Source organism: Cuculus canorus, chromosome 2, assembly GCF_017976375.1.
Source record: "Cuculus canorus isolate bCucCan1 chromosome 2, bCucCan1.pri, whole genome shotgun sequence".
Taxonomy (NCBI): Eukaryota; Metazoa; Chordata; class Aves; order Cuculiformes; family Cuculidae; genus Cuculus; species Cuculus canorus.
The window spans coordinates 123,592,568-123,620,286 of NC_071402.1; the positions used below are offsets into that span (position 1 = coordinate 123,592,568).

General features: G+C 41.1%; 1 protein-coding gene and 1 pseudogene across 3 annotated transcripts; one reads left to right on the forward strand and one right to left on the reverse strand.

Annotated features, from left to right (window-relative positions):
* Window positions 1-1,738: 1,738 nt before the first annotated feature.
* On the reverse strand, window positions 1,739-27,457 carry GALNT15 (polypeptide N-acetylgalactosaminyltransferase 15). Of its 3 annotated transcripts, none has more exons than XM_054058268.1 (11): window positions 27,185-27,441; window positions 25,709-26,242; window positions 19,580-19,746; window positions 18,676-18,880; window positions 12,264-12,431; window positions 11,542-11,659; window positions 10,585-10,779; window positions 6,928-7,059; window positions 5,809-5,910; window positions 4,831-4,971; window positions 1,739-3,911 (listed from the first exon to the last, which is right to left on the reverse strand). In XM_054058268.1, exons 1-11 carry the CDS (start codon window positions 27,208-27,210, stop codon window positions 3,765-3,767), a joined length of 1,935 nt encoding a protein of 644 aa, XP_053914243.1. In that variant the 5' UTR covers window positions 27,211-27,441; the 3' UTR covers window positions 1,739-3,764. The 3 variants fall into 3 exon arrangements, 2 of the variants coding, with proteins under 2 accessions (XP_053914243.1, XP_053914245.1); XR_008448474.1 differs by having other exon boundaries at window positions 3,774-3,911; window positions 5,809-5,879; window positions 27,185-27,457; XM_054058270.1 differs by lacking the exon at window positions 27,185-27,441 and having other exon boundaries at window positions 25,723-25,969.
* On the forward strand, window positions 24,287-24,374 carry LOC128851549 (U5 spliceosomal RNA; annotated as a pseudogene).
* Window positions 27,458-27,719: the final 262 nt, after the last annotated feature.

Here is a 27,719-nt window from a genome sequence, read left to right on the forward strand (position 1 = left end):
CAGAAGTGATGCAGTTTGCATAGCTTAAAAACATGAGCCAAGAAACTACTAGTATTTGCAAATCACTCATTTTTTTACTCTCTTCCAATACATTTGTAATTTGAATCAAACTGCTGGAGAGAAAATGAAGTACAAAGGCAGAAGCTGAAAACTCTTACTCACGTGTCACCTTCTAGCTGTTATGAAAATCTAGGCTGTCTTGGTTGCCTCAGCAAAGCCCTATTCCTTCCTGGGGAAATCTGTAATCAAATCTATTGCATTTTAGTAAGCAGACAGCATTATAGCTTGATCAACATTTCCAAGGGAGGACTTGGAGGTACCTGCACACGTACTGAGAAGTGCCCTGGACATCTCTGTGCTACAGGATTTAGCATAAAGATCTCTCTAACCTTCTCCCTCTTCAAACTTCAGGTTAACACACAAATTAAAATGCTGCCATTGTGTTTCTCTGTGTTAGCGGTGACAGCTCACCTAACAGGACAAACCTCAAACTTTGGCCAATACCAACTGCATCAACTGGGTCGAGTTTTAAAAGTAAGTTGAATAGTCAAGCCTTTATGTTCCTCCATTTCCAGTTAACTGGAAAAGGAATAAACCAGGCTATTCAGTAAGCGTTGTCAATTGACAGGTGACCTGTTCTTGAAGCTAACCTTTTAGTTCAGCTTCATGGGTGGATTTGGTTCAAAGCATTCATTATGCCTGGCTTGCCAAATTCAAAAATTCAGGTGGAGTTTGACTATAAGATGTTTGCTTCTGTTATGGTGGAATTCCTTTGCTCTTGCCCGAGGCTCCACTTGAAAGGTATTGGAAGTTAAATCTGCTGCTCTGTTCTTGCCTGAAACATTTTGTCCTTCTGTTTCTATCCTGTCAATGGGAATTACAGGAACCTGAAATGTTGTCCCTGTCCAAAAACAGAGCTAAAATTCCATATTTTGTGATGCTCAAATCACTGTCTGCTTGTGCTGTCTCTGAAAGATGGATAAGAATGAGGAAAACACACTCCCACCCTTCACAGAGACCTTTTGTTGAGTCCCCTGTACAACCTACGTGAGGAGGGTCTGGTTGATGGATCTCACCACAGGGGCAAAGTGTAAATGGCCACAATGGGGAAACTGCATTGGTACAACTAATCCATTTAAAAGGTGTACAGGAAATAAACTAGGAGAAACAGAGGTGTTTTCCCTTTGGGTTTTTAGTGTTTTGTTTTGTTTTGTTTTTATAGTAACAAGTTATGTCTATATTAGAGGGAAGTGTGGTCCACGATATGGCCCACAATCCGCGCTACCTGGTTGTCCCCATACGGAGACCCTTTAGATCACACTGCAGTTCCCTTCTGGCCTGTACTCCGGAGTTAGTTACCTCAGAAACCAACCACATGTTTACATTGCTACTAAAAGCAACAAGTATAATAATAATTATTTTTAAAATGGTAGCAAACCGTGTATTTTCATTTTATTGTTGGAAGAGGTATTAGATATCATATTTTTCTGTCAGATGTGTCTACAGCAAACCTTTTCTAGGTTTTTATCATTACGTTAAAAGGCAGTATAAGGTTAGGACATCCACATCTCTTAAGTTTAATTCCAAACTATTCCTCTCTAAACCAAAAATATCTTCATTCTTCTGTGTGATACATGCCACTTCCTATCAATTATCATGTTTGCATACACATTTTTTTAACACTAAGCTAAACACTGAAGGAATTATATTCCCAGTGTAGAGTCCAAAATATAATAAATAATACAGTATTAAAAAATCTGGCATACTTATAATTTAAAATAAAGGAATCACATGTCATTAAAACAGCATTTCACTTAGCTTTTATGCAATTTTAGAAATTCTCTTTTCTGATCCTAGATTTGGGGATCACTCGGTATTCTGGAAGAAGTTGCTGCCATCCTTTCGTCTGCAAGTTGAAACATTTTCAAGAATGTCACAGGAAATTTTAAAAGACACAGCAGAAAGCAAATGGTATTAGATTCTGATGCTATCAAAGAAAGAGTAAGTGATATTATAATTAGGATGGTTGGAGAGATGCCTGAACCTCATTTGGAATCTGTAACACTTGGAGCAAACAGAGATCCCACTGGGAAATATTTGGACAACACAACATAGAATGCTGTTTGTGTCTTCTGTTGTAACCAACTTTATATGCTTGAAACCAGTTTATTATGGTTTACAAAGAACTGGAAGTGAACTGGTGACTGGAAGGCTTTGCAGAATATTCTGTTATTCCTTCCTTTCTCCACAGTTCAAATGACATGCTGTATATTTTACAAAAAATACCACCCAATTTTCTGTCTCTTGAAAAAAACCTCAATACCGAATTGAGTTTCATTAATGAATCCCTTCCCCTTTAATAAATAGACACAATTATGACTGTTGTGCATTATAAGTCAGATGTGGTGTTCTTCATTGTTCTTCTGTTTTAGCAGGCTCTTGGAAAGTGTCACCATTATTGGTTTTAACTTGAAAATTGAAAGTGCCCTAATGAAATACTGACAGAAGTTTGTTTCACTAGTGCATGCTGTATGAGATCATTCTCGTTACTTAACATTGACTCTCCATCACTCCTTTGAAAGACAGGAGGTCGGCAGGGATGCAGCCTCTGAAGAAGCTTGTTTAAAGAATTTTGCACACTGGTGCCTTTTGAGGATCAGCTTGGAGACCCATGACAGCAAGAATGTAAAAGATCTTCCTGGCTAAAACTGACAGTGTGGAAGACTTACTTTCACAGTGTGAAAGGCTTAACTCAGGATGCAAGCAAGTGGAAGTAGGCACCAGTATTTTCTTCTTAGGCAGCCACTGTTGAAATCTGTGGTTTCTCTTCATCTGCTGTTTTCAGACAGTAGATTTGTCACTGGAATAATAATAAGCTCATCCCATAGCTTTATAAGAGCAAATGGATGCACCGACACTTTCCGTTTCAAAATAAACAGGGAAATTGTTACCCTCCTTTCTAATCTAGTTCAATCTTCTTCCATATTCCACAAAAGTTTCCTGAAGAGTTGTTCTTAAATTTGATTAAAACAAACAAACAAAAGTAGTTGTTAATATTTCAGTCTCATTCTCTCATCCAAATTAGACCACAGACAAAGGATTTAAGGAAGGGTATGCCAAACACTGAGGATTGTTGATATTCCAAATCAATTAGTGCAGTTAGGCCCTAATTAAGTGCTAAATTATGCTCTGTGTAATTCAATACAGGGTAGAAATTTGAATCAGGCTATTGGGAAAACAAAATTTTAGCTATTAGACACGAAAACTACTACTTTAAAGCACACAGAACAAAACCTACTTTGTTTTATATGAGTTGAGTGCACTGTAAAACAAGGCTAAACTCTTATCCTGGTTTGGCTGACGTCCTCCTATAGTTTCACAAGTTTCACAAACATTCATTTTCCTGTGTCCTCAGAAGTCACAGAATACGTTAAAGACAAGCTGTCTGGCAGCCAATCGTCTGTGTTTCCTTCAAATGGCAAACGTAACTGTCTTCTGCAATAGCAGAGTTGAGACTCTATTGATGCTCACAGTATCTTTATTCCCTGCTTCACAGAATAAATAGAAATTTTAGCTAGAGCTGAATAAACCAGGACCTGGTGACAACTATTTGAGCCAGGCTTTCAAAGGAAAGACCTCCCTAACTTCCTTGCATGCTACAGCAAAGATAAGCATCTTTCTTGTCCATGCAGGAAATGTATCTTAAATCCCAAACAGAATTAATGCTAAGTTTTGGAGACTCAACCTCCACAGAGACCCATCAGTCATCTCTGATGTAGCTCATGGGAACGTTCAAATTGCCACACCTGATTTGCATTCTTGTTACATTCACACAAAACCAAGTCCTTATCCTCTTCAGTCTTTGCTGCCTCTATGCATTTTCCAGAAAGGACATGGATAATCATTCCATCCTACAAGATGAGAGAAGAAGGGAATGAAAGAACAAATTGAAAATAAGGGATTTCCAGTAAAAAGCCACGTTTCTAGAAACTTTGTATAGACAATCAATCAGCAGTTATGACTGTTTGTTCAAAATTTTTTAGTATCTCCCTAACCATAATGACTAGATTTAGCTTTGATCTCAGAACATGTTGAGTATGTCTAATTTCTTTTGAAGCTGACAGGAGTGGTAGGTGCAGAATTCAGTAAATCTCTTTTTTCACCACTCTTTGTTTCCTGTGGGTAAAGTTTGTCATCAGAATCAACTACAGTACTACAGGCCACAACATTTCAAAAGGGCCGTTACTTCCCTTAGGAATCAAAACAAATTACAGTAAGAACAACCCTACATCTACAGGAATTGCTGTCCTAGAGCATGACATTTTTCAGTCTTGTAGAGGAGTTCCTGCTCTGCTGAGTGAAGTCCACTGGGTAATACCAAATTCTCCAAGAGGGTGTTTGCTCTCCTCTTACGATGCAGGAAAATATTTAAACTATCTCCACTTAAAGTGCTCTCATTTAGGAGAGTTCAGGGTTTCTAGAGCCTTCCTCTATCCAAAAGAAGTGGGCAAGAATTTGCTCTGCTCTTACTTTCACAACCACTAATTTGGATTATATTTCTATAAGGCTAGTAAGACAAACAGTCAAAACCAGAACATAAACATTTAGGTAGTACTCCTGTTGTATTTGTAATTATTTGTATTTTCAAACAAAATTTATTTTACACAGACAGTGTAAATGGACGAGAGACACCTTAATTTTCCTGGGTGAAAATGGTACTGAAGGTAAACTTGCCCTTCAAATACGTCACCCCTTCCCCATATATGAATCCTGTCAATCACCCACGGTCACCATCAACTGCCCTCCCCTCAAGGCAGGGTCACTACTGACCTCCTGGACATTCCAGCGCTGTTGTTTGTTGTCTGTCTCCTTTGTACAGTTGTAAGGGATAACCTTCCCGTGTCTGACATCAAAGCAAAACAGCGGAGCAGAACCAAGCCGGATTTCCTTCATGCTGTTATATTCAAAGTGCTGGAAAAGGGAGGGTTTGTTTGAACAATGATGGAAGGGCATTCATTTTTAAGTGCTAATTGAAAAAATTTCTTACATATGTCTGTTAAGACACAACCCAACCATAACTGAGAGACCCAACAGCCTTGATTGACCCTGCAAAGTAATTCTTCCGACTAGCTAATTCTGGCATAACTATTTACTGAAGGAAAATCTCTGTAGACTGTATAAAGGAAACCCACCCTACAATAAAATTTTCTAGCGTAATAAATGTTTGAACAGAAGGGTGTTTCTGACAGTGTCTGCATACATTGCAGTTAGAAACATGCCCGCAGCTCACCCTGAGCTCAATGTGAGCAGCAAAACTTGCTTGGAACTTAGAGTAAATATCTGCAGTTGGTCTGTATTAGTTTGGCCTCTCTAAATGCATGAACTCAGTCTAATGCCAGCTGGGAAGTCTACATGAATTTCCTTCCTGTCTTTGACTGTACTTTAGGCACTAGACTGCAGGTTTAGGTGCTAATGGGGAAATCCATCCCCATTACTCTAGAATTGTTATATATTTTTTAACCCCAGTCTTTCTGTTCCCCAGACACTACCAAATATACTGACAAACAGGCACTTAATGACGTCTACTGGAGAAAAGCGTATCTACCCCCAGTGGCAAATGGAACATTGCCATTTTTCAAATGACACTTGGCTGCAGAACAGCAGGCATCATTGCCTTAGCACGTCCTAGTTTTGAATACATCAGTGTTTCCACTAATGTCAACCCAGCCATTTACATGTTGGAGTGACTCTCTTCTGGATGGTTCCCTAGATCTGATACAATGCTTACATGCTCGAAGCACACAGTACCTGGGTAAGGCTGTCACTGCAAGGGGAGAGTTCGATAGAGCCTTCTGCAACGGCCCTTCCAGGTCTGTAATCTGCACAGAAGCCAACACCAGTATTGTAAAGCTGTAAGTAAAGGTTTATACTGAAATAAAGCATAATCAGATACAAACAAAATATCCTTCAGCTCATTTTCTGGTGATTGTATGGCTTTATGATATACATTTTTGTTCGTAATTCAGGCAGTATTTTTTCTTTCAGATGAGATCTTGCATATTGATCTTGCAAACTGGTCTCATATAAAAGGCAGAATGTCACCCAGTGAGTTTTATGTTAGAGGTACCCACTTCTAGTTTTAAGTATTATGATAGTTAAAAGAAATCTGTCAAAACTTTTACACTAATGGAGAGTTGCACTTCAACTGCACACTGTAGTCAGAAAAAACCAAGATATTCCAGGAGAAAAGACATGTAACAACTCCTATGATCCCCACTCAGTTTTTATACTCTTCTCAAGCAAACTTTGATAATAAAGAACAGACAAAATAGTAAAAGGACACAGTTGAATCTGACTACAGATAACAGAGTGTGCCTTAATTAGCAGACCTTGTTGGGGGAAAATCCTTTTGTATTTGTAATCTAATCAATGATAACTATCAACTTGCATGTTTTAAAAGAAATAATGGAGAATATTGTCTCCTGTACATATTCAGTTGAAGAACTGCAATTGCTACCACTTCTGCCCTTGGGGGAAGTGCAGGACTGAAGACATGTTTTTTTCTCTTCAAGTACATGGGTCAGCACAGAGATATCCCAGCTGCTGTTGTGGTTGCCATTCGCATGAGGCAAAACAATTCTTCTTCTTTAATGGCACCTAACTAACCTGAGGATAGGATCCTCTAAGTTGTGAGACTGAACTAAGTTAAGCAATCTGAATTAAGCTCCTGGCCGGCTTTCAACATTTATGTGAGGATTTGGACCAGCTTTTTGTCTGCTCTGTCCTTTGGTTTCTCCTCCCATCCCTATTGCATTGCCTGTTCGGACAATAAAGCAGGAACAGCCTCTCACTCTATGCTCACTGAGTATTTGGTACATGGAAGCGATACTGGGGTCTAATCATTCTTTAGATCGTGTTTTCTCTTACCTTGCCAGAGAATCTTGGTGTGTCCTCAGGTTGGGAGAGTTCAGGGTACACATTTGATATAAACCACTGGAAATTTCTACAGCCTAGTCTCTTCTGTAGCTGAAGGCGCTCACTGCAGTCGGGCTTCTCTGCCTTCATGGAGAAAAGATAGGGTTACTAGTGTGTTTGTGTTAGAGATGCTAGAAATTAAAATGACAACACAGGAATTATTTCTACTACCCCTTCTATCCTGCATGTCATAGATATTGATACACGTCTTCCATGAGTATGCAAAGGATGAGAATGAGCTACAGCCTTCCTCCAACTTTGTGCTAAAACAGCATTTTGACTGGCAGTGTGATGGAAGTAAATGTTTCATAAGTACCATACATAGTGAAAAATAAATATTTCCTTTAAAAATCGTTATTACATTGCAAGACAAGTCAGTCTGTCATCTTTTTAATTAAAAAAGTCAGGGTGAAGTTTGATAGTGGTTGCACAGAAATCAGTGGAATTGTAGTAGATTATCATTTAGTATAGAATTTTCCCTGCTGGTTAATATTAAATTTCCTGGCCCTTAACAGCCCAGGAATTTCCCAGTTATTGTCAGTCCTCCATGGTCAGAAAATGTAAGTGATAACAGAATTTAGGCCAAAATACAGTCAATCACATTATTATCTGACACTTACTAAATCGAGAGAGTCAATGTGTTTTGTGGCTATAAAGGCATAAAACTTTTCCTATGATTTATGTGTTTCTTTGAGTTATGTACACACAATCTCAGCTCCACCCTTCCTAGTAGCAGCCCTGTTCTGAAAAAAGACAAGCGCCTTCAACCCTCACTGCAGCTACCAGCATCTGCACTGCAAAGGACTGACGGTATGAAGATTTGAAGGTATTTAGCACTGAAGATGGCTAACAGAGTTCTGAAAACCTCTAAGCATTTAAGTCTCTAATCCTTCCATTTCAGAACCACACAAAACACTTTTCTAAATGTCTCAGTGCCCCGATATTAAAAATATTTCACCACCCTTAAGAGTCTCTCTCTTCTTTCTTGCCAGCAGTAGATGCCCCTTTAACATTTCTACTTTATAAAAATGCAGTTTCGGACTTCAGGAAACTGGCCTGGATTCCTACATTAGAAATTAAAATTGGTAACATAAGCAAAGAATTGCCCGTAAACAACTTTTTCCTCAGACCAGCTATTTCTCTGCATCTGTGAGAAAGAGAAAAGGACTTTGCGACATGCCTGGAACACACTGACAAATGAAGGGCTTTGGAGATCAAGGGAGAGGTATCAATTTCAAAAGGTAGGAATCAGTCATGCCACGTAAGCCTGTGCAAGCGGCACAGGCAAATCTCAACACTTGCAATGCTCTAAAGAGAACCTCATAGTTTAGCATCAATCTTAGAGTCAAGCTTGGTGACAAAGTTCAGCACTTCGGCACCACACAAACTTGGATCCAAGAAGTTTTCCTGGAAAAGGGAAATATAGGAGTAAAATGCTTTTCCTAAAAAGAGGTGTTTCTTGTGAGACTCTGCTTTGGCTGAAGAAGGCGATGGCAGTAAATCTCATTTTGTCATACCAGTTACAGTCTGCATTTGATGCCTAATAAACGGTGTATATAATGTAAAGAAAGTAATTATCCCTGTAAACCAGTCTGAAAGGAAACTGCTTATAAATTAAATAAACAAAGAAACACCACAAGAAAAGGAGAAAAAAGAGATGATGGCTGAAATAGCAGAGATTTGAGAAGAGTCTTATTTGTCTACATTAATGTTCACATCATGAGCATCCTATGCAGGACGTGATTCAGACCATAAACCAAGAAGACTTATAAAGCAATCTATATGGGGGTCACTAGTTATTTTCTGCAGCAGGCAATATTGCCAGCCAAGGCTCATGGAGATTTTTGTATTGGCCAATAGGCGGCTCCGCTCACCCTCTCCCCACAATAAATCCCTGCAAGGGCCCATCTGCAGCTGAGCAGTAATAATGTCATCGCTTGCTCGTGTCGTTTGAATAACATCCCACTGCACTGACATACTGAAAATATTGGCTGTGAAAGAAAGGAACAGTGAAAAGGGCTTTTTATGTTATGGTATGCTGAGCCCAGAGATCGTAAAATTGATCATTTCAAGAAGCATCGTACTTAGGAGTACTAGAAATAATCTCACTAGAACAAACTCTCAGGTGAAAGGTCATGGTGCTTAGAGCTAGTAAGCTGTATCTTTGTCGGCTGTAGGTTTTAGTACAGAAGATGGCTTCTGAGTTGACAATAAAAGCCTTTAGGAAATTATTAAGTGATTTAAAGACCTAACTGCCCATCCTCAAAGGCTTGGCCTAGCATCCTCCCTGCAATTACGTGACTGGAACCCTTCTGAGTCAATTGATGAACTTCTGGTCAGTGGAGTTCAAACCTACTACACAACAAAGGAGGGAGAAGCTTTTTAAAAAAAGTGAAAATAGAATGAAAGAAGGAACGTGATAGCCTCAGACTCTAGGATTAGTATAGCAGGGTAGCTGGAGAGGCAGATCCACTGTGGAGTGTAGAGGCATCAGACTAGGTGATAGGAGAGAAGCCACGATGACGCACAGCCTTTTTCCTCTTCATCTACAACGCAGCTCCCTCTTGATCTGACTTTCTTAGATGAAGGCCAGCACTGCAATGACTGAGGCATGAGGGACTGAAATGGAAGAGCAAGACTGATTGGGAAACTTTGCATGGCACATACCCCTTCTCTGCCTAACTGCTTACAGCTAATCTTTTTTCTTCTTAAAAGTACTGCATTGTTAAACGAACAAGAAGATGAATGACATGTTTTCATTCACAACTGCTCACAAGTTTGTCCACCGCCTTGTAGGAAAGGATACCATTACAAGAAAAGGTATTGGAGCCAGAGAATTCCAGAGAACTGCAGCAAAACCAGCAACTTATCATTACTAACAGCTTATTATTAACAACTAAGCCACAGCTGCATGACTCACAATAAATAAACATCCACTGGTTTTTAATACATGGGATATACAGTCTCTTGACTGATCCTGATCTGCAGTGGATTTTACAGTGGCTTAAAAACAAGTGTGGCCATTCTTTAGTTGGATGGTGTGTGGCCTGCAGATGGTTCATGTGTGGCTGCATGCCAGGGCTCTGCCCCACACCTGGATGCAATCCTGTCTTAGTGTACAGGCTGCTGGGAATCCAAGTCCCTGGAGGTCACTGCTGCCTGCATGATAACTCTAATGAAAAAGTAACTTGTAAATAGCGGCTATGTTGAGATCTAACTTTCTCTGTCACAGTTGTTTCTGGATGTCTCTGAGTTCAGGAGAAAAATATCACCTTTTTTTTTCTTTTTTTTTGTGTCACTAGACCACTTAGATATGCTTCAATAGGAGAGACATCACAGTTTGCCATGTGCCTGGGAATATTACTGTATATCTTCATGAATCATATGAGGAAGACAGTCAGTGATGAAGAATGAATCCTTTAGGAGGGCCCTTTGAGCACACAGGGCTATTAACTTCCACTAGATGCACCGCAACCTCCCATGTATTATCAGAGGAAAAATAAATCACACCTTGTTGGGCAAGATGGAGAAGGAGTCATGTGGAGAAGGAATCATACCCTAAAAGATTTGATCACTTCAGCAAATACAAACCACTACAGATGTCTTTACCTTGCTGATTAAGAAAGCCACTGTGTCATGCTTGTAGAAGTTCTCTTTATAAGAGCCCAGCCAGGTTTCTGCTATTCGGATTTTGTTCCTCACAATGGCATCTTCATAGGAGAAGGCACTGGGAAAGTGGTTTCGATAGACGTGCCCCACTCGGGAGCATGGAATGATTTCTACAGAGCCACCACAGAGCCAAGTCTGAAACAGGTGAAGGCATAAAAAAAGATTACCTTATTTAGATTACCTTTATCTAAAAAGGAGAAGCCTTCTGCACGTTTCTGGAAACACAGAATCTGCACATTTCTGGAAAGAGCAAGGGTATAACTATGTTCTTCTTTATACACTGTTCCCACAGATACAGAGAGACAGAGAAGACACTAGACGAGATGGACCCTTGATTTGACCCAGTATTTATATGCTTCTATGTTTTTCTGTGCCCGAACAGTGCACTGAAAAGAAGAGACGTGGGGTAACACCTTCTTTTGACTGGGACATTAAAGACTTTATACTCTTTGTGCTTGCAATTGTCATTGCTTTTTAATATCTGTTACTCTTTGTATTCAGCAAAAATCTATGCAAACAATTTAATATAAACAATTTCATATTAAAACTACAGGTTGGCAAGGAAATAAAGCTACTCTCCCTTTGATGCATGTTACATGCCAAAAAAAGAAGAGGCAGCTTTCAGAAGGTGCCAAAACCAGTGACTCTGTCCTCAGGCAGAGAGTGAAACACTCCAGTGAAACTCCCTTCTCTTGACAACGATCCTGACTCACAGCAGCTGCCTGTGCTTGTGCAGTCCTGACAGATCATGGAGCAAGGGGATAGATTTCTGCAAGGCAAGTTATATTCTCCATACCCCAAGACATTCTCCTTTCATAAATTGCTTCTTTCCTTTTCGGCTAGCTTGCTTAAAAGCACAATAGTTACCACAGCCTGATATTTAGTTAAGGTTCTTACCCTTATAGATAATTCCAAATTTTCGGCTCCCCACGTGGTCATGTCAGAATCATAAGCTCCAGTGTTTTGGAAGTAATGTTGATCCATTGCGACCACTGCACCAGCTACCACAGGACTCCTGTACAGAAAAAAAGTTTGGAAGTGAACACCTTGAGTTTTAGATAGGGAATTATGTGAAGTGTGAAAATCCCACCATTTCCAGAGAGATGGTATTACAAAATGATTGACTACTATTCCATATATGTGTGAATAAATTATCCAACCAAAAGAAAGAAAAACTAGAACCTAATTCTACAGTTTGCTTGGGGAAGTGAGCCAAGAGCTGAATTTATCAAACAAGGCTCAGAACAGTGGGAAACGTTACATACAGGTACACTCAAAATAACAGACAAACAGATCACAATTAGGACATCTCCTTTAACTCTGTATGATCCATCTTTTACTCTCGCTACAAACATTCACACCTTTTCTGATCAGGTTGCATAATAGTTGTGTCAATGTGTGGAATATATTTGTCATGTCGAAAGTATGACTGCAATCTAGTTACAATGATTACTAAAGGCCAAACAAATTCAGTGTAAACAAAAACCTTATCCCTTCAAAAAATGTTAACCAAGCATATGCAAGTAACCACATCTCTCTTCCGGTAGCTGGAAGATGACTCAGATTTTAGAGTTTTGAAGCTGAGCTGAGCAGAGGCACACAGGCTGGTGGATTGTTACCTGATTGGGCTGATGGGAGACTGTCGCACCTTCTCTTCATGCTCTGGTACTGGTTCCCAATGAAAATTTAGTTTCCAATCAAAAACACCTCGATGCTGGCGTGCAGAGTGATAGTACTGAAAAGTCTTCCAGTCTATGACATCTATGACAGGGGAGACGACACTGTTTCTGAAAAAGACAATATCATCTATTTTCAAAGCCATAGCACAATTTAAGTTCACTTCTCTACTAGTCAGCATTGGCTCTCCTCTTTGAAACTGTCAAGCACAAGCACAAGCACTCCTCTCCATGTTGAGCACCCTTATTTTCCCTGCTGATAGAAGCTCACATGCTCAGTGTATGGGAATACTGAGCCTGCGGTGAGGAATCTAAATATCAGTAATTTATTGATGATCCGTAGCTTGCATTGTTATTTAAAGCTATTCAGGATTTTGCTATGAGTAAACCATCAGTATTCTTATTAAGCTATTTCACACAGAGATCCCTACCTCTGATGTTATAGGCTCTGCATGAATATAAATCTTACAGCAAAAGATGATTTTGGCCACACACACTTTACCATCCTTCAATTTTCCTGTAGATGTTACACACGCTTCATGAGTTTGCCACTCCAGGGCAATGAAGAGGTCACTTAGCCTTATTTTGTTCTGCCAGTTGTTTTGCAAAAAACATTTATCACCAAGTTCATAAAATGGTCTCTGTATTTCATCACAAGCTTAAAATGCTCTTAGGAGTAAGCACCACAGTAGTAGTTCTTGTCAAAATAACATATTTTTTTTAATTTATGTTTTTGCTTTGTTTGTTGTTGGGCATTGATTCTTCAGTGCCATTCAGGAAAAATACCTGCAGTGGTACAATAGATTCTGGTGGCTTGGATACCAAGCAATTATCCAAACTACCTGCAAACTGTGATATGGAAAATCACAGTGTTTAAAACAGGTGAAAGTAACTCACTGGGTAGGTCACATTTTACCCTTGCTAAATTCAACAATAAAAGAACAGAATAAAATTAAATCTCCTTTCCCACAAAATTACACAGTACAAACTGAGAACTGTGTTTTAAAGCTATTACTTTTGTCGCATTTTTAAAATGCCATGATTAACAGTTTTCAAGAGTGTAATGCTAGATCTTCACCTAGAATAAACTGGGGTAACTCTGCTGAAAACAATAGAAACACACTTTCTTAAAATTTTAAGTAATGGGAGCCTCTTTCTGATCTGAAATAGAGGAATCCAGTAAGTCTATTTTGTGTGAAAGCTGGTCAATGTCCAATTTCAATCTTAATCAAACAGTGCTTTACGTATCTTTTGAAATTAATGTTTTTTTAAGAAAAGATCTGTTTTCTGCATATTCAGTGATGGTTTGTTTCTTGTGTGGTTCTGAACGCAAATCTGCAGCAGAAGGTAATTTAAGTTGGAAGATGTTATTACCTATTCTTTTTGGTTTTAACTGGGTAACTGGCAGACAGTCAGCAGCTTCTCGGGGCTTTGAAATGAAACACACACTGGCGAACTACTGCTAATTTTACTCTGTGGAATCCGAGGAAAGGGGAAAACAGGAAATTCAGATACAACTAGCAGCAAGGCTTTGAACTGTCTGACTAATTTGTGAATATTTCGAATGCTTGGAACACACATGAACTACAAAAGGTCACAATTCCACGAAAAAGAGCAACCCAAACAAGAGCAATTTCCTGATTTGCGATTTTTTGACTGAATACAATTGCGAATGAAGTGTCTTCCCATGACCCTTTACAGTCACCATGGACATTATGTTCTTTTCTATTTTTAGAATAAGTAATATGAGGAGAGGAAGGTTTAATTAATGTATTTTTTCTGAAGTTTTAGATACACTGGGCTTTGAAAGTGCTGTTTATTGATTTATGCTTTCTTTTGCTGGGAAGGGAACAGATTTTAATCTGTTTAAACCACCCGTCTAAATAAGGATGAACATGAAAAATAAAAGGTGAAAATGACATATTTTCCTCAACCTTTTTCAATGTGGATCATTCCTTGCAAAAATTAGATAGCTAGGAAATCCAGGCAGACCAAATTCCCTGGCTCTGCATGTAGTGAAAACTTCAGTAAGTAACTGAGAACCCAAGCTGGTTCCACAGCATGCTGCTTTTTCACTGAAAGCATCTTGCTGGCAAGCTGAAGTCTTCAGGGAAATAGCAATGCAAAACATTTGAAATAAGATAGGGTGAATTTAAAGATAAAGTGCAGTGATTAGGAATGGTAAGGCTATGGCATAAAGGATAACTTAAATACTGCCTTACGGACCATCTCCAGACTAACTTAGGGCATATGAACAGTCTCCTCGAACTGATGGGCTACTCGTACACTAAGCACTAAACATATACTTCAAACCTCTGCTAGAGTGCTAAGGGAATGCATTATTAAAAAACCCAAACCTATGAACCTTCCTTTTTTGTTAAAATATTCAAATTTGCATGTGGGCTACCAAAATCTGTAGGACCAATCCATACCATTTTACACTAGGCAGTCAAGGAACTGTGCCATGAATCATGCCTAAATCCTCATTGCTCTTACTTCTGGAAGTAATGTTTGCTTTTGGCTTTAGATTCTTGTGTTCAGTTTGTTTACTTCAACTTCTTTAAACCAGGTCGCCTACTGATCCTGATCAACTGTGAAAGATTGTAAAGAGCTAGCATGTCTCCACATAATATACCATTCAGAGCATTGATTTACTGAATTTTAAATGAGTGTTATTAACAAATGGAGGATATAAAAGGATCAGGCAAAAGGAGAAGACCCAGGAAGCAGGCTGTTATACGTGAAGTAGATGGAAGTTTTCAAAACAAAGAGAGTAGTGTGGAAATGCTTGCTCAGATGCTGGGGTTGTGTGGTCTCCGAATGGATGACATCGTGCTTTCCTGAGCCTGTGAGAAGGTAGAAAACAGATGGCTCATGTATTTGGTAGCTGTAGTAGCTTGAAAAATGCTGGGCTACGGGGTATGGGCCACTGAGAAGTGGAAAATCAAATGAAAAGAGATGAAGGAGCTGTTCAACTTCAGTGTAAAATATTTCCCTTCTTTGTAGTGCGTTACCAGAAAACTAGAACCACACAGAAACTTTCTGGACAGCAGAACACTATTTCTGTATCTACAAGCAGAGGCTGCCGTTCACTCCTTGATGGGAACAAAGAGCAGGAGAGGTACCTTTCCATTGCTATGTTCATTTCTAATTCTGTTTAACAGCATTTTCATTAAAGATTAGTGACCTACAATGATGGTACTAAGTAGAGACGCTTTGAATTTTAGAAACAAGATAGGCTTCTTTTAATAATATTACAGGCTTCTGTTGCCTAATGTAATCTTTCGAGCTGTGGTATAGGCAACCAGCACAGTGGAAAACAGTCCTTGCAACAGGAGCAGGGGAAAGATCCTAAGGGCAAGCTACCCCTTTGCAAGACACCTCGCTGCCACATTTATGGTACCCATGCCTTTTCGAGAAGTAGAATTCCTTATCAAGGGTATAATCAAGACTCATTTTTCTTTCATGCAGTATACTCAGGAACTACATTTTGCACCTTGGATCTTTTTTTTCAAAAATCATCCTGCTGCAGCAAGCTGGTCATTGTTTAAGTCTTTTAGGGCTTCACGGCACTGTTCATTATATGACCCCTCTGCATTTCACTGCCTTTGGACCAAATAATAAATAGCAGCTGCCTCCTGTGGTTTCCAGGAAAAGGCAAACTCCTCAAAAGATGGCTGTAATAATTTCACAGCTGCATTACTATGCACCATGCTACTCACCTGGAATTAGCCTGGAACACAAACAGTTGTCAAATTAAATGATCTGTGGGGCAGCTCATCTAGTTTGTCCAGGTGCCTCTGGTATTCATCCTTGAATAATCAAAATGTCAAGGAATGCTTTACAAACCATCGGACCATTCTCTAGGCAATATACCGAGCTGATACACGGCTTCCCAGTCCATTTGTTAGGTATGGTTCACAGAACTTGTCCCAGTCAAAGTGCCAGTAAATGCATGTGTAAAGATTTTAGAGATACTCGATATTTTGGGGGAAAATAATTTTGATTAGGTCAGTGAATAAAACCATAATGTGGGGAGATGAAATGTCATCACTCAGAGAAAGTCAAATACCTGTCAAATATTTCCATACTTGTAAAACTGGAACAATTTTTCTCATGTTTGTCCTGTCTGCCATTACCACAGGCTACTCAGGATATCTCCCCTTTTGTGAGTATGTTCAAATCACAGTGAGGTCTTAGTTTGGGCAAGGATTTCTCGGCGTTGCTTTAAGAGACATCACAATAATAGTGGTAGATCTGATCAGAAGTCCAGAAAATTAGGCTTAATCACCAGTTCTCAAAGTTAGAGTCTCCCTTCAGCTCCACTAAGTTCCTGCAAAAGTCTGAGCCACATTTTTCCTTCCCAGCAAGCAACTCATTCATTCTAGGTGATTAAGTGTTTTCCCATCCTGTCACTCCAGCAAAACTGCATGTGTTGCAGCTTGATTGGTACATTAAGAAGAGGAATGATGGATATTTCACCAGTCACTGTAAGCTTTTTTACTCTGTACTTTTCTCATTTGAGTAGTCTCAGGGTATACACATGATTCAATTTAACAGCTCCTCAACTGCTAAAAGAAGCCAAGTTGACTTTACATTTCCACCGTGATTTCCATGCAAGCACAACAAGCAGTTCAGGAAAATTATGAATTAAATTCCTTATCATGTCACTCTTATTATCACCATTCTTCAGCTGGAGAAAGAAGGACAGTGAGGAAAAATGATTGTCAGGTGCCTTAGGGCGCACCTTCCCTGTGTGGTGGAGAGTGGCAGAGGTTCTCCACACTAGCAGTGACAAAGCTACCAGGGTCAGACGCAGTGACTGATACAGCAGACAGAAAGCGATAGTTTAGACCATACTGTTATCCAAACATCCTTCTACCTTTGCTTCATGGATGCAATTAATCATTAGCTATCTCAGTGTTAAATTCCACACTCCTGGAGCAATAAATGAGGGTATGAGCCCTACAGGGGAAGAGAACCCTTTTCTCATACCCTGGTGACAGTGCTATGGAAATCTCAGAGCTATAGTAGGCTTGGTGCCTTTACATTCCCTCAGCAGGGATAATTTTGGACAGTGAATTACTACACTTGTGGTGACTTCCTAACCTCTCCTGCTACTGTAGTTCTTCCTTCATTACAGCTCTCCTCTGAGACTTTTTGTAACTCTTTCAATTTCATCAATACAGCCTTGAAAAAGGACTGGCCAGTTGACACAGAAAGGAGCTCAGCATGAACACCAACAATAGCCTATAGCTCAAGGCAGAGGAATCATGATGTATATTAATAATAAACCATCTAATAAGTCTTCAGAAAAAAATAATCTGCTTTTCCAAGAAGGATGTTTTAGAAAGGAATATTCCTGCCATCCTAGGGTGGCATTATTCTTGCTCTTTGGTGTTCTTAATGTTTTCATCAAAATGATGTACTTGTTTCTAAAAACTCACATTAATTCTCTTATAAGCAAACATAATCAGCCATAAAAGCAGCTTGTTCCAGTGCCCGGGAACAGCCTTTGAAGGTCTTTAGTATGACTATTTAATGGTCTGGTAGGAGTTTTAAAGATGTTTTTCTTTATTTTACCCTTTCAAGCAATTATTCATTTTTTCCCAAGTGGCTTATGGGTAATGATAGACAAGTTAATGTACATTTTTTTTTTCCAGAAAAGTCCCTTTAATAAAGGATTTACTGACATGTCGTTCTTGAAATATTTGCAGTGATTTAATCTCTTTGAAGGACTTAGGGACTGCATAGATGAGCTCAATTGTACATTAAAGAGCAGGCCCAAGCACCAATCTAAATATGAAAGACCCAGAAAATATGAATCTGTATCTTCCTCTGTCAGTTTGGTGTCAGTGAAATTACCTGTGATTAGCAAGAACTGTCTAGGCTGCTCAGAAAGTCTATTCTTTCTGTGGAGCAGGGACAGTACAGGTGACATCAGTATGTAGTCAAACTGGCTCAGGAGGACAAAGCGTTTTATCCTTGGCTTCACCACTAAGACAGAAGAAACGTAAAAATAATGCAGTCTTGTAGCAGCATCTCAGATGGATGTTTGCCAATTTGCAAATGGCTTGAGACCACCAGGAAGCCTTCTTATTGCTCTAACTGGATGCAAATTCTGACAGTTCAGTGATACCGGGTGTAAAGTAAGGGTTATCAGCTGTGTGACCTATCCTGCTTTCCACATATTGGAGCGATGTGTGTGGTGATTAGGTAGAAAATAAAACAATGTGACCAGAAGGAAGAAGGCAACCAAGAGAGAATAAAAAACCCTGCCCAAATCTTTCCAAGTACATCTGTTTCAGCAGAAAGTAGCATATGCGGGTTGCTCAGAGGTCACGGGGGTGTTTACCGGTTGGTGGACAGTCTGGCTAGGAGAGGTTCCAGCCATCCCTTCTGACACTCGCAGTGTGAATCCATGAAGACCAGCACGTCCCCGGTTGCTCGTGCAGCTCCTAGCATCCGACCTCGGATGACTCCAAGCCTCTTGTTGCTCCGGATGAGCTTCACACCGTCCAGCTTTGAGATGTATTCACTCAGAGCTGACTTCAGGGGCCCTGTCAGAAACAGAACAGTCACTGAAATGTTTTAGCTTTGATTCAAGCTGTTATAGAAAAGCCGTAGGTAGTAGAAGATACTACTCCTTGCTGGTAAAATGTTTTGGGGGCATTTGTTTCACATGGCCAAGCAGGCCATTTTCTGAACATTCCCACAGCAACATAACGTCAAAGACAAGTAGAGACTAATGGAAACTGAGATTCACTAGGTGAGAAGCTATTCCTATGGGAAACATAAGAGCCTCCTCTCCTGCTTTCAGCAAAAGGTGGATGCCCTCATCATCTCATAAAAGACACAGATCAGGGTGAGATACTGCAGGTGTTTGGCTTTCCCAAGCACTTTGGATTACTTTAGCAATGTGGAGTTTTCCACTCTATGCTTCAGCCAAAGACCAAGTCTGGAAATTATTACAGCAGATCTGGTCCAGTGGGAAGGCTAAGATTTGTATACTGTCATCTTATTTTAGACTAAGAAATTTCACACTGAATGGGAATGATGGGGAAAAAAAGAAACCTATTTCAAATCTGAAAGACTAAGCTGAATTCTAGGGATGGAAGAGTGAAATCTGGCTGCCAGCTCAAGACTCTTCCTGAGGGTCCTCTTTGCCTTCTACTCTCCGCAAGCACTTCTTGGAGGAGAAGAGTTTCTTCTCTGAAGCTCTGGAAAAAAGAGCTCACATACAGAGAAATGGGGGCTACCTTGCTGGCTGAGATCGTCGACTAGGATGATATCTTTGAGGGAGGCCTTTGGGGCTGTGTCCATAATGCTGTGCACAGTTCTCAGCAGAGTAGACCAGGCTTCATCATGGAAACAGATGATGACACTAGCGGTAGGCAGACTGGAGTCATATTCTTGTTGTAGGCACCTGCATGGGATCAAATGAGGGAGACAATGGAAACACTAGAGGAATTTGCTACTTCTTTCTTAGAGCAAAATTGTAAGCTACACCTAAATCTTCAGGGATCAAAAGCAGTTTAAGATCTCACCTCATTTCTGACAAAGAAAAGTATTAAATTGTCCAAAACTGCAATAAAAGTGAAAATTTGGGAATGACACCATAAAAATTAAAATATGAAAAGAGGAAAGTTTTGCTGTGTTCTGGAATATTTTCTTCTGCTCAGGTTGCCTTAAAACATGGAGCTCAAACAGAAGTGTTCCAGAAGGAAAAGAAAAACTGAAAAGACGATTAGACCGAGCAAAGCAGGCAGGGATAAATCAGGTCAGTTCTGGTCCACCATTTCCATCTTTTCTCAAGCAACAGAGAAAAGAGCAAACTAAAATGCAGCACCTTTAAGAGTAATGAGTAAAATAACTCATCTGCACAGTTGATTGGCATACCTGTGGACTGCCTGACCAAGATCTTAGTGAATAAAGAAAAAAAAATTGGTGCTGTGCAGGAAAGAAATGGACCCTTACCTGGGCAATGAAAACAAATATAGATTCATTTAAGAATGTAAATGCATTTTTCCTATAAAGTGTGTATTGGTTGCTTTTTCCAATGAAAACAAATCACTGCTGAATGAGTCCCCCAGCTGCACAGATAATCTTTGTGCCATTTTTTTTTTCTGTTAACTTTACAACTCAAGGTAAGCTGTGTGGGTCATTGTATGGCATTTTTAGAGATGCTCCAGAGTGCCAGCTGGGACCTATGGCTCCTCACTTTTCCACAGAGCCAAGATTTCACCCAAGACATTGAAAAATCTTCCATCAAAATTACTGTGAATGAGTTGTTGCTTTAAAAACTCAAGCAGGTAAGAATGACAAATGCTTCCTATTCATCCTCACAGAAGCTATATATGAAAACTATAAACCTTCATCAAACAATGGCTGTTTCATAAATTTAAGTAAAGGACCTACAAATTGCATTCATGACAATAAGCATTTTCCGACGTACTAGTCTTGGTTCAGAGAGACAGAACACGTTTTACTGGCATGAGGATGTACATTTTCCAGAAAGGGCGTTTAAATGCCTGTTGTACAAACACAAAGGGTATACGTGCCTGCATATCTGCTTTGCTCACATTAGAAAACACATTTTAAAATCTTTTCACTTCCTGAGCCAGTTTCCTAGCTCATTTAATCTCTAGCAGCAAGAAATTCATCAAGGAATTACAGAATTGGCTGAATGTGGTCCACTGTTATTTTGTCATTTTTGTGTTGCCAATCAAATCATCACCCAGACTGCAGTGGTTGTTAAACAATTAGCTGCTCAGCAGAAGCTCATGTAAGTGAGATCATTTTAATATTGCTGTGTTTCTTACATTTTTACCTAGTGCTTCTATTCGTGGACTGAAACTCTATGATGCTAGACACTAGATGGGCATGAAGCTGCTTATTATTTAAAAGAATACATAATCTGAATGATTTAATAAAAAACACAAATGAATGCTATAGACACTTCTGGGAATACAAATTTTAAATGAGCACAATTATAATAATTTATTATATTTTATAATATTTCGCATTAATATCTTTGCATAGAGAGGAAAACTTTCATGATGAATTTTACATTGTAATAAAACTATGTTGTCCTTATTTTACTAATATTCTGTCATCAACAATGCTGTTATTTCACAATTTCATATGGAATAATTGTTTCCATTTTCATCAGGAAGGAGAAAAGGATACTCTCACTACTTGTTCGTGCTTTTATTTTCACGCAGAATCAGTAATTTAAAAAAGTGAAGATCTGATGCAATCCTTTTACTTCGATGGCAGCTTCCAACTAGGAACATTCAGTACCGCTATAAGCACCTATATTTTGCACCTTAATACTAAGATGTCTGTGGTTATAGCAAGAAAATAAGGCTGTTGTGGAATCTTAATTGGAAAAGAATTGAAAATAGCTGTACTTGAACATATAACCTAGGCGGCAAGTGCTCAGTTGCCATGGAGATTGGCAAAGACTTACAATATAGATATCTAATCTTCAGAAAAATGTGAAAGGGTACTGGTATACAGAAATACCTTCCCTGTAATTTGGAGCAGTTTTATGGACGGTCCATCATAAATTGGCATTTCAAAAAGTCAGGGCTGTGACTGATGAGACACGGTGATTTAATCCAATTTGTGAAAAATATGGAAGCATCACAAGCAGCAATGAAGAGGAGAGCAATTCTGACACGGCAAAGGCACTGCTGACAGGGACTCCCACTCACCTTCAGGAAAATGTCTTACTGAGATTTAGCTCCCAACAGCACTCAAGTAGAAGATATGTTTTTGTAGTGGAACTTAAAACCTTTTTTAGGCAGCTTGTGAGTTTCTGTTTCCCTGGATATGCTTAACACTTGAGCCCAAGAGAGGAAAGCAGACTGTTTTTTCAGGCAGAAGCCCATCACGAAAGTCACAATGTCCACTGTCCCAGGAGGGTGTCAACGGCAGCTGGACCAACTGATAGCAGCAAAAAGCCCTCTGAGGGACGAAGGTGCCTCAGAGGATGAGTCTTGATGTGGAAGAACAACTTTCTAGTACAGCTGGATAAGATATTAGGCTGTTCCACCCAGACACCCTGGCTGTTTCAAAACTGGTACTCAGAGTAAATGGGGCAGAACATGTTACCTGATTCATCCACTAGAGTATGTTTTACTGTGGGATCAGTAGGAGCGTTGGAAAAGATACAGTTTTATGCATCTGCTTTCTGAAAATTAGAACAAAATATTCACCTGGAAAGGCATGCAAAGAGGTGGGGGCTATATTAGAAGCTGGAGTCTGGTGAGGGAGGTCAAAGTATTGCTTTCCAGGTAAGGCTGTTGGATATCGGGCTGTCAAGGCACAGCCCAGCTCACAGGTTCTGGTTTATTTCCAGCAGAGCTCTGTACTCTGCACATAAAAAATACTGTAGTTACACTGCTCATTGCTCCAGTGCAAAGCCCAATGGACCTCTTTATGTGAATTTCTAAGGAACAACAGCTAGGTATATCTTATGGCATTTGCCTCACGAGTTACACCCTGTTTTAAGAGTGAAACTGAAGTATTGAGGTGTGAAGTTTGGCCAACTTGGTGTTTGGAACTGCTTCACAATTAGTAGGCATAGCTTCTGGCACCAAGAATTTGCTATCTAATTTCAAGTGACATGAGCGAGACTGAGTCTATAGAGCGAACTCACTGAAATGTTCCTAACCGATTGGGTTCTCTCTAACTAAATAATAACAGACATTATTAGGAACAACATGATCCAAACAGAATGGAGGAATAGACAATTTGATTCATTACTGGTTTGCTCTCATTTTACACTGGTATAAAACCAGTTGTGAGCTAGGGCCTCAGAGTACATTATACCTAAAAAATATTGTTCTGGTTTGTGTTGTGCTGTGAAGGACAGGACTGGCTTAGAGGAACACCTCTGCTGCAGGTTTATGATCTGGATTTAGATCTGAACAACTGTGAAGCCCCAGATGTTCAGATCTGTGGTTTCAATCAGTGCTCTATAAGCTGTGGTGTTGATAGCTCTTTAGGCTGTAACTAGTCAGACAGGAAAACCCAACCATGGCTTAAATCTTACTGAGATTAGTATTAACTAAACCTGTCTCTTGTTGGATGGCCCTTCAGCTGCCAAAATAAAACTGGTTTTTGGCTGACATCACAGGCAGTAAACCAGAGTCATCATTCCCCCTTTGAACATTACACAGTTCAAAGAGCTGCCAGTGAAGCATGGTGAAAAATAGCTGAAATAATATTAGCATTTCACTATTCAATGGAATTACTCAAATTAACGCTGATCCTAGTCAGCAAGTGTAGAAAACGCTCCATTTCATTTCTCTTTCTTAAGATTGTCCTCTTATATTCAAGCCATCAGCTGTCTTTAAGCATGTGAAAATGACCATCAGAAAAACTATTATATATATTCTGTGATTTACTTAAAATCTTTTCTGGTGCATCTTTCCACTGTGTCCTGTAGTGGAAAGCTACAACAGCTTTGATTACAGGAGGCAAGAAAAAAGATCCCCACCTACATCCCTCTTCCCAGGACACCTCAGACCCTTTTTTAGGAGTGTAATAAATTCCCTCTCCTGTGCTGTTGGAGTAACTGTATCTCAAGTCTCCAGGCTTCAAATGGAGTATGTTGGGCTTCAAATGTAATGTGGAACTTCAAATGCATCGCTTGTCTGATGTGGTACAGCCCGGCTGAAGCTAGCCCTGGTGGTGCTGGCAGATGTAATCAGACACGCTGATTTCCACCTTCCTTCCTCCCAGGAGTTTTCTTTCAACATTTGTCAGGTCACTTGTTATACTAAAAAACCAAAAGCCCCAATTCATAGAATCGTAGGATCGTACAATGGGTTGGGTTGGAAGGAACTGTAAAGATCAACCAGTTCCACCCCCCCTGCCATGGGCAGGGACACCTTCCACTAGGTCAGGTTTCCCAAAGCCTCATCCAAGCAAGCTTTGAACATCTCTGTTTGAACATACTCTGGTTTCCCCTCAGATCAGATAAATCTTTCACCTTTTACTAAAGATTTCCGTGGAGAGGAACAGTTACAACTGTTTTCAGAGGCGTTCAAAGCCAGGTGGAGGTGTTCAAGGCCAGGTTGGATGGGGCCCTGATCAGCCTGATCTAGCGGGATGTGTCTCTGCCCATGGCAGGGGGGTTGGAACTGGATGATCTTTGAGGTCTCTTCCAACTCAAACTGTTCTATGATTCTGTGATGTCCAGTGATGGGGCATCCACGACTTCTCTTGGTAACCTGTTCCAGTGCCTCACCACTCTCATAGTGAAGAAATTTCTCCTTATGTCTAGTCAAAACCTGCCCCTCCCCAGTTTATACCCATTGCCCCTAGTTCTGTCTCTACAAGCCTTAGGGAACAGTCCTTCCCCAGCTTTCCTGTAGCCCCTTCAGGTACTGGAAGGTTGCTATAAGGTCTCCTCGGAGCCTTCTCTTCTCCAGGTTGAACAACCCCAACTCTCCCAGCCTGTCACTGTATGGGAGGTGCTCCAGCTCTCTGATCACCTTTGTAGCCCTCCTCTGGACCTGTTCCAACACCTCCATGTCCTTCTTATGTTGAGGATTCCAGAACTGGACACAACACTCCAGATGAGGTCTCACAAGAGCAGAGCAGAGGGGCAGAATCCCCTCCCTCTCCCTGCAGGCCACGCTGCTTTAGATGCAGGCCACGCTGCTTTAGATGCAGCCCAGGATGCGCTTGGCTTTCCGGGTTGCGAGCGCGCACTGCCAGCTTGTGTGGAGCTCCCCACCCACCAGCACCCCCAAGACACCCCCCCTGCTCATCGCCTTCTCCGCAGTGGACAGACGGGCAGACACGGTGGACAGCGGGACGGGGCACCCGGAGCGCTCCAGCGGGGCCGGCAGGGGGCGCTGCCGCCTCGCTGCGGGTTCCACGGGCGGCGAGATGCGGGATGCAAGACGCGGGATGCAGGATGCGGGATGCAGGATGCGGGATGCAGGATGCGGAATGCAGGATGCAGGATGCGCGATACGGGATGCGCAGCGCCATCCTTCGCCCTCCCCTTCCCGACCCTTCGCCCCCGGGGAGCCGCAGCTGCACCCCTGCCTTCCTGTCTCCGAGGGGTGCGGGGATGCTCGGGGGCTGCCGTGGCTGCGGGACCCGGTGGGTGCGGGGCTGGGAGCACTCCTGGCTCCGGGGAACGGGACACGAGGAGAGGGAGCTGGGCACGAAGGGTTCTCCTCTGTCTCCCCACGTTAACTCAGCGTGGGGTATACCGTTATCCCCGATCGGAGGGGAGTTCGATGGGGAAAACGCGGGGTTCAGAGGAGGAGAGGTTCGCGGCGGGGGGGAGGGGGAACACACAGTGATGAGGAAAGAGACGAGCTTTGTCCCAGAGATGAAATAGGCTGTTTTTTACTTACAACGGGTGTCGTACCTCAGGCAGCTCCCTGCGCAGAGAGATCCGCTCACTGAGCGCTTCGTTAAAGCCGTGAGTTTCCAGGCCGAGCGGCTGCTCCCCCGCAGCAGCCCCTTCCCCATCCCGCAGGAGATGGGGGTCCGCGTCCTCCTCTGCCCTCTCCTCCGGCCGCCTGCTCTGCTGCTTCACCACGCGATAGCCCTTCCTGGCCTTGCTGTGGTTCCTCTTCCCGGTGGGCGACACGACGGCCGCGATCAACTCGTCCTCCCGCAGGGAGATGAAAGGCGATAGCCCATCCAAAGGGTAGTACTGCTGGCTCTCCTCCTGGGTCTCCAGCATCTCTTGGGTCTCCGCAAAGTCCATCGGATACCCTTCCTGGGGGTTGAACTCCACAGGCTGGAAAGCCCCTTCCTTGCTCTGGTTGCTGGGTGGTGGGTTCAGCATTGTAACCATCAGTAGCAAAAAGCCCAGCATCAGCAACAACAAGAGAAACTGCAGCTTACGTGATCCATATCTGCACTTCTTCCTCAAGAACATACTGTTGGTGACAAAACGATACAGATGGTCATGTTAAATATCACTTGGATTTTTCTCAGACTCCAGTCCTCGGGTTGCAGCAAAGCCCTGGTTTTCACTATCTGCCAAGAGGATTTTTTTGCTCCCCTCACATTTCACGGATGCCGTTTCATGCTTCCCTCTCTATTCACAGGCAAAACAGAAAATTTCTGTTAATACTGCGCTTACTGTAGTCAAAGGTAGCATGGATCCAGTGAGAAAAAACAGATCCTGTATAATACAAAGTCCCAGATTAGTTAGGAGAGCACAGGTTTAACTGATGGAAAGAGTAACTAAAGTTTTGATTTTTTTTCCTGTTTAAATTCTAAGTAAAAAGAAATTCCATCTCTAATAGTTTCCTTCCAGAGTAGTTCCTGCTTCTTCGAAGTTTCCAGTTGCTGCCTGTATTGAAGTGCCTTATCTCTGAAAGCAGATCTGAGAGCTCTCCCCCGTTCAGAGGCTTCAAGCTAACTGCGATCAACAGATGAGAACTAGTCTGTCCCTGACTTTGTTTCACACATAACTACAGCACTCAGTCAGGAAGCACTTTGCCAGATATAATACAGAGCAATGTGTGCGTCTTTCTCGTGGTCCTAATGCCCTCACTGGTTTTGTCCTATCAAATCAAAACTTTGCAAAAGCTGTAAGAGGTGAAATATAAGAAGCAAAACATTGTACTAGAAAAGACACCAAGGCACACCAGGAATTGCTAGACTTCTGACTAACCATATTAAGCTAAGAAAGCTCAGAGCAAGAACCAAGAATGTTATAAACTGAATAAAAGACGGAGTGCACATGATTTATTTAAGGTTAGATTTATTCATATGGCAATGTACTAGCTGAGGTGTGTGAGTATATTTCATATTCAATAAATATTTACAGCTGCAGGGATTTTAACACAGACATAAAGATGCCAAATTATCACCTGGCAGACTGAAGTTGTGTCCTCATCCAGAAGTATGGTATTGCAGGGGAAGCAGCACTTGAAGTTTTCAATAGTCCAGGAATAGCATGTACAAAGCCTGGGCTGGAACAACAACTACTGACCCTGAAAGAAAACAACAGTTTCTGTGATTAAAAGGGGAGCTCTGTCTCTGATGTCTGTTTGCTAATATTACTGGCATGGGTGCTAGTGGGCACGGACTGTGGCATTTTTTTGCTGCAAGATGGATGCTTGTCCAATGGGAAAGAGGATGAGACAGTCAACATGCTTCAGTGTCAAACACCTCCTGATCTGGCAGAGATTATGTATGGATATAACTCAGGTGTTATTAACCCTTTTGATGCAGGGCATGTGGGTTTTTTTTTTTTTTGCATGTCTTGTAATATTTAATTAGCAGAAAGCTCTGGCTCCAGGAGGCATGAGATTACTGCAGAACTTCCACCATTCATCTTTTGTTAAAAAGTACATTTCTGGGCATTGTAGGTAAATGGAAAGTCTGAATGAATGAATGCAGTAT

What these genes read in the sequence shown, in the direction of transcription:
- GALNT15 (XM_054058268.1), bottom strand. Translation starts at nt 27,210, where the DNA reads ATGAGGACACAACTTCAGTCTGCCAG. An exon ending in ACACAACTTCAGTCTGCCAG is followed by an intron (nt 26,243 to 27,184) that starts GTGATAATTTGG and finishes TGTCACCAACAG; the next exon opens with TATGTTCTTGAGGAAGAAGT. An exon ending in CACCAAGATTCTCTGGCAAG is followed by an intron (nt 5,911 to 6,927) that starts GTAAGAGAAAAC and finishes CTTTACTTACAG; the next exon opens with CTTTACAATACTGGTGTTGG.